Source organism: Neltuma alba, unplaced genomic scaffold (assembly GCF_004799145.2).
Source record: "Neltuma alba isolate B1F8T4 unplaced genomic scaffold, ASM479914v2 tig00012389_pilon, whole genome shotgun sequence".
Classification (NCBI taxonomy): domain Eukaryota; kingdom Viridiplantae; phylum Streptophyta; class Magnoliopsida; order Fabales; family Fabaceae; genus Neltuma; species Neltuma alba.
The window spans coordinates 43,505-50,248 of NW_021636886.1; the positions used below are offsets into that span (position 1 = coordinate 43,505).

At 37.3% G+C, this 6,744-nt stretch overlaps 1 protein-coding gene across 2 annotated transcripts; it reads right to left on the minus strand.

The window, feature by feature from the left end:
* Positions 1–243: 243 nt before the first annotated feature.
* Positions 244–6,098, minus strand: LOC114726559 (protein DETOXIFICATION 44, chloroplastic). 2 transcript variants are annotated; one of them, XM_028913162.1, is made up of 13 exons: positions 5,810–6,098; positions 5,550–5,674; positions 5,163–5,321; positions 4,891–5,033; positions 4,437–4,572; positions 3,477–3,573; positions 3,267–3,367; positions 2,593–2,756; positions 1,970–2,041; positions 1,729–1,845; positions 1,269–1,361; positions 1,022–1,144; positions 244–762 (listed from the first exon to the last, which is right to left on the minus strand). In XM_028913162.1, exons 1-13 carry the CDS (start codon positions 6,043–6,045, stop codon positions 625–627), a joined length of 1,704 nt encoding a protein of 567 aa, XP_028768995.1. In that variant the 5' UTR covers positions 6,046–6,098; the 3' UTR covers positions 244–624. The 2 variants fall into 2 exon arrangements, with proteins under 2 accessions (XP_028768995.1, XP_028768996.1); XM_028913163.1 differs by having other exon boundaries at positions 1,022–1,143; positions 1,266–1,361.
* Positions 6,099–6,744: the final 646 nt, after the last annotated feature.

A 6,744-nucleotide genomic window follows, 5' to 3' on the forward strand; every position in this document is an offset into this window, starting at 1 on the left:
ATTAGTTGGATTTTGATCCTCATTATTGTGGTAAAATCTAGACAATCTAACATCCCAGATTTGATGTTTTTAATTTGTAACTTTTAAATAATAAATTCATTTATTTCCCACAAATTGAACTTTCACCTTAGATTCTGATATGAACAGTCCAAATTACGCATTCATCAGTTTTCATGTATTTTATTGTCAGCTCCTTCTCTCTTTTCCACGGACGTCATTAATGCATAAATAAAACACAAACACACTCACAAAGAATTCCATTGAATTTGGCAATCCCTTTCACAGCAATGAAGGATCACTGTTCAGTGTTCTATGTTCTCAACATAAAATAGTTGATCCAGACAAGTCTAATTACCTAACTCCTACGCGGCTATTACTTTAAAAAGGTATACAGAAGCGGAAACCTCTGAACCAAAAAGCAGAGGGAATTTGCTTGGCTATATTTTGCAACCATCTGCATCGCTTGGCATTCTTCCCTTCTGTACTTGAACAAGAAAAGTCATGACCCACGGTTTTCACGTGTAGAACAGTATTCTGTTGATTTGCTATAAGCCTAAGGCATGTTGCTGGGGATCTGATAACCAGAAAAGGGTGCATAGAGAAGTTTCAGAACCCTAAAAAGTGTTACATGTATGAGCATCTGTGACCACCATGAAAAGGGCCTTTCTCACCAAACCAGAAAAACTCCAGATTCCTATCAGTCAGTCCCCTGCTCCATCCTTGTGCCATACCAAATTCCATGGCCCACTGTTGCTGCCCAACCTTAAATTCAAATGTTCAGATGAGATTTTGAAGATTAACATACAGCAATGCAATAAGAATCTTGTCAAGAAAATATAACTCATCTACTAGATAATGGGCAGGAAAGGGAAAACAGTAGCTTTTTTTTTTTTGAGGGGGGGGGGGGGAGTGTTAGAAATTTCCAATGGACCAAGGAGGATGGATCTTTTGGTCAGTGGATAGTATTTTGAGTACGAGCATCATAAATTATATATATTCTCTCACAGTATCGAGACTATACCTCCAGGCTCCAGCAAGAACACGCAATGTCATAAAGAGAAACAGCCCCGTCCAGACTCCAGGGAGTCCAATTACTGGAGCAGCCACCAGCATGAACACTGATGAAATTACTCCTACGAGCAACTAGCCATCGGAATCCAAAATGAGGGTTAAGAAAATAATGAAAATTGATAATAAGAAAGGAGTTGTAGGATTAGCACCAATGAAATGTTGAAATCTCTTTAATTATTGGGCTAGGGAATTACCATAGAGTAAGAAGCATATTCAAAGTCTGACACCCCATAGTAAAGCCCATCAATAACAAATGCCAAAGCATTCACTGGTTGAGATCCCGCAACAAACTGAAAATGAGTAAGTATGAAATCCTTCAACGACATAATTATATAAGCATGCATCCACAAAGACACAGAATATCTCGCCACACATAATGCACATTAGTCATTACCAAGTCCCATTAATTTCTACCTATTCGAAAAGGTCAAAGGAAACAAACTCTAATACTTGGTCGAATGAGGTTCTTTCATAACACAGATAGCTAATTTTCTTTTCTTGAATTCTGTATGAATTTTATTCTTTAAGAAAAACTCTATTCCCATGCAAGTGCATGAACAGTATAGAATAAAGACCAGTGTGTGTTAACAAGGATGTGAAGTAAATATTTCAAATGGAGTTAAGGTATTTATTTTTCAAATAATTATGATTTCTCACCAATAAACCAGACTGAGCAACATCCAGAACCTCTGAGTCTGTGCTGAATAAGCTGGAAAATGTTCCAAACCCTGGGAATAAGATCATTGATAATGCAATTCCTGTCCCTAAACCAATCTGCTCGTTAAATGCACAAACCAAGGGGAAAAGAATAGAAGGTTAATAATTGTTCCCATCTCCTTTTAGAGGGGCATGACGGACATTATAAGGAAAGAACTTTATGGTGACCAAGATCATTAACCTGTAAAACTCTATATACAATAAGGCGAGCCTGCTCATAATTCCCTTGGGAGTAATCCCCAGCAAGCAGAGCCTGTGAAGGAAAAATCATACAACAGAACACAATGGTCTTCAGCTACAATCACCAGACTTGGTTTCCACCACAAGTATATATAAACAGCCAAACATTATAAACAAGCTCTTGTTGAGTTCAACAACAGTGCTGATCGGTTACACAAGAGCTACCATATCATGCATCTGAAATATGTTTGCTTTTACCCTTAGCCACAGGATGACGACTACAATGGATGAACAGAAGGAAGGAAAGAATGAGAAGAGGGCTATAGAACAAGGAACCAAAGGTCTTTGGTGTAGCAGTGACTCGTCATTTCATCTCTGTAGCAACAACTGCCCTTTACCCACCCCACCACCGCAAATGAAAGAAGAAGAAGAAGAAGAGGAAAAGAGAACATTCTTTTAATACATTTCATAAAACAGACAATTATGTGATTCTAAATTCATGAACGTATCAAGAAATCACATATGCAACCTACTTATGAGTTATGTTTTAATCAAATGATAAGATGCAATGTCATCATTTTTGTAAAAACATGTGCTTTACCATCTAATGTGAAATTATTTTACCTGACCAGCAAGTGCCAGAGCATCCGTTAGCAAAGACATTGACAACCATACTTGCATGCAAATTTGATGACCAGCCATAGGTACCGGACCTTGTCTGGCTGCCATGGATGTCGCCAGTGTCAGAGTCATAACCACAGCCAACGTCCTACCAATGAGAAGACCAGCTGAAAAATTCAACATGTAAGGTTGTCATAACTTAAAAGAGAACATAAGAACACAGTTTAGGCAGTTTGTATGACATGTTAGGCGCAAAATTTACATTAGTTTGCGCAGATAATGTCATCCATAAGGTCATAGAAGCCAACGATGGGGAAATCTCAAAACTCAACAAACTTTTATTCTGTTCCTATAATATGGTTTCAAGCCGAAAGTAGAGAACTTGCAAAACCACAAAAGATATTGCAGCTTTAAGATGCATTCAATTCAAACTATTCAGTAGTTAAGTCCTGTTCTATACAAGCATTCACTAAGGAAGGTTGTGTTTGTCTCAAAAACAAATTCAATGAATCGGACTTTGAAAACCAGTAAGTATCCAATAAATATTATGTTTGATAGCTGTCCTCTATCAGTGATCTAGGTCGAAAATCCTAATGTCATTACCACAGGAAAAGACAGTACTTGATAGATAAGGACAGTCAAAGCAACAAGGCAGCATAATTTAGAAAGTGAAATACCAGATTTCAGGTAGCTGAAAAATTTTCTCCCATCGAAGTCAGAAGGAATAAGCAGTACTTTGTCACTCAATTTCCATAAAAGAATAAAAGCAATTAAATATCTGGTGAACAAAAAAAGATAGATTTGATTAAAAGGGGAAAGTGCATAAATGAAGACAACACGTGCTTAATGCACTGATAATTCTAAAGTTTACCACATTTTAGACGTACTCAGAAGTCACAGTTGCAATAGCAGCACCACTAATGCCAAAACCAAAAGTAAAAATCAGCATCATATCCAAAATGGCGTTAAGTAAGTTGCCAGCACCTGGTATCCAAAAGGAAGAATTTGTCATTCAATAATCAATATACACTCAGCAAATAATCTACCCAGTACCCTAATTTGTATTTTACATATGCTTATCGAATGCACTTATCAAAAGTTGAAGTACCAGAAACTTGTTACTAATTAGTTAGATAATTGGAGAGACCAGATTTATATTGCGAAGGTACAGTCATAAAGTTCACAGTGTTCTTAATTAAACAGATCTTCAGGAAATGCAATATGATATTATATTTTATTTAAGATTTCTCTTTTTCTACTCAAAAAGGTACTAGGAGAATCCTTAGCTGTTATATGCGTAATCCTTTTTCCCCCCCGTAATAACAAGGTATTGAGCTTATGTTCGATTCCAAAGTCTATCAATTCAACAGGGCATAAACCTGGAAAGAAAGGTTTTTTAAGTTCAAATGGTCCTGTTTTCAAAACATTAAATACTATGCAGCTATGCACGATATGATGATAGTATATGACAATAGTATACGTAACAAAGAAATGGAAAATTCAGGTTCTAGATAATACAAGTCTAGGACCTCTAATACATAATCCTCCATTCTTGGGTTAATTTCTTCTAATGGATGCTTGCTCGTTAGTCAAATCTCTTTTCTCCTATTTTCCATTTATATCCTTGACGTTGAGACGCATGTTCAATTTCTCATTGAAATACTTCTAAGCTCTGTGTCATTCTATATTGCAATTTTGATAACTAAAAAGGGTTATTATTGCAAAAAGACCCCCAACCCCCTTTTTTTTTTGGGGGGGGGGGGGGAGGGGGATCGAAAACTTAACTAGCATGATGACATGAATGGGTGAAAATAGAAAACACACAGATAAGTTGCTTCAATACTTGCCAATCGCATATAGAGGCGTCTTCGTATCCAAAAACCCACGAAAAGTGCCTTGTGCAGCTAGTGCAATCACAACAGGCGGAGCACCAAAAGCCCTGAAGGCAAGAAACTGTTCAGCAGGTGCATGCATTGGTGAATCCTACAACACATAAAATAAAACTGAAATTAGTGCTTTACATTATGACAGACTTTCACGATAATCATATCTGCACACAAATAGTTGTTTAGACCATATATTAGATAAGCATTGGCATAATAATGTTCCTAAATATAAATTCAAATGTTTAGCTTAAATCATCTTCTTTCCCATTTCCACAGCCAACCACCTTTTCTTTCACCCCCTTGATCTTGGGAGGTGGTCTTCTTTAGCCATTTACATAACTCAGAAGTATCATAATATGAAGAAATATAAAAACAAAATGATGTGTAAATCACTAGTCAGCAAGGGATGACATACAGCAGGTATACCCATGATATTCACAAGGATGCCAGAGCCAAAGTAAAGGGCCACAGCTTCAGCAATTCCAAGGCTTGCAGCCAGTATTAAAGAAGTTGACACTGAAGGAAGTATCACCTTGCTGTGGTGCTTACCCAGTGAGCCTTCATTTTAGACAGATGGATATCAAAACGCATCAGTACACACAAACACATGAATAAGCCATATAAAAACCATTTGCTTGCCAAGAACATAAATGATACTAAAGTTGGTAGCACTCTTGAATAAACTACCATTATCGTTGCTTCGTCCGGAGTCTTCTCCTTTGGCAATCAGTGCCTGCTCCTCAGCAACAAAGGACGTGGTGATATTAAGCAAAGGAACATTGAACACTTTTGACGCTAGATTAAACACAGATGTTGCAACTCCAACTGCTGCCAATTCAACCGATCCTGCATGGAGAGGCCTCTTGGTAACTATACTGACTATAAGTCAGAAGAAAACATGAAAAAATCCATTTGTTGCAATGAGGATCATCAGCATGGTTATTGACCAATGGGACGATTATTATTAACCATTCCCACCAGGCCACCACGCTAACTCAAGTAGTTGGAATGATTAAGGACGCATTATTTTCAAGTCTATCGTTTTTTGGGGTAAACTCACTTCCATAGAATTACCTATATGGCCAACGAATGCCGTGTCAACCAAAGAGGCAATTGGGTCAGCCGCCAAAGCCAACACAGCAGGTAGTGCAATAGACAATATATCCATCCCGAGGTCATCAAATTTAAGCCATCCATTTCTGTTCAAAACACCAATTACAAAAACCATATCAAAATGAAAATTTCCAATTTCATTATGTACCATGATCTTAACCAAATTCCAGCTAAAATACAAGCTCCGATTAAGGAAGTACACCTAACTTCATACACAGTACCTGAAACGACGAAGCAGAAGAGAAGAGGACTGAACCGAAGATGAAGAATCCTGAGGTGGAGGGGGTTTGGGGGAGCTTGCTTCCAGCGAAGTTGAACTGTTTTTCTGAGGAGAAGATTTGGATACTATTCGTAGGCGAGCAAAGCAACGAGTTTTGGTTAGTGTTTGAGATTTCGATAACGTGTGTGCTTGCAGAGTTTGCAAAGAGAGGAAGTTATGGGAAAGACTGGACGCCATTCTTAAGCATGAGAGAAAGGAGTGGCGTCCTGGGGAGACAGCAAAACCAAATCTTGCGAGCGAGCTTCGAATTTAAGTATTTAACTACTAATAACGAACATGTACGGGGAAAGAAAAAATAAATGGCCAAAAATATCTTGGTTGGGTGGGCCATCGTAGTTTTTGGGTCTCATATTTGTATATGTGAATGTTCAGAAAGATTGCGACTTTCCTTGTTTCAAGTCTAGGCCCAGAAATTCTCCAATATTCCTTCTCAACCACACTACTCCAGGACACAAGATTTTTCTTCTTTTATTCATGTAATGTGCCACCAACAAAACCTGACACACAGTTAGTAAATGATTGGATCCCTTAAACATGATATTATGGGATCGAACCAGACCTTGTGCGTGCATGGAAAAAACTTTGTTGGGAGAGACAAAACCCACTCCGGCAGATTAGTCTCTAACTAATGAAACCGGGTTTATAGATCTCTATGATTACATTTGATTTATTATAAACCCCTTGTTTTTAATAAAACAACTAAATGTTAACAAATTAAGAATGAAAAAAAAAATACATATTTTCTAACTTGATTTGAAAATAGCACATGAAATATGTATATTTAAGTTTTTTCCAAAAATATTTTGCTTGCCCGATTTAACTTTTTAAGAGAAAAGTAAAGTTCGTTTGTTCTAATTTGATTGAATAAAAATATAT

Coding starts and splice junctions, on each gene's coding strand:
- LOC114726559 (XM_028913162.1), bottom strand. CDS start 6,045: ATGGCGTCCAGTCTTTCCCATAACTTCCTCTCTTTGCAAACTCTGCAA. Junction 4,573..4,890: donor ATATCATGGGTATACCTGCT/GTATGTCATCCC, acceptor TATGTGTTGTAG/GATTCACCAATGCATGCACC. Junction 3,368..3,476: donor ATTGCAACTGTGACTTCTGA/GTACGTCTAAAA, acceptor TTTGTTCACCAG/ATATTTAATTGCTTTTATTC.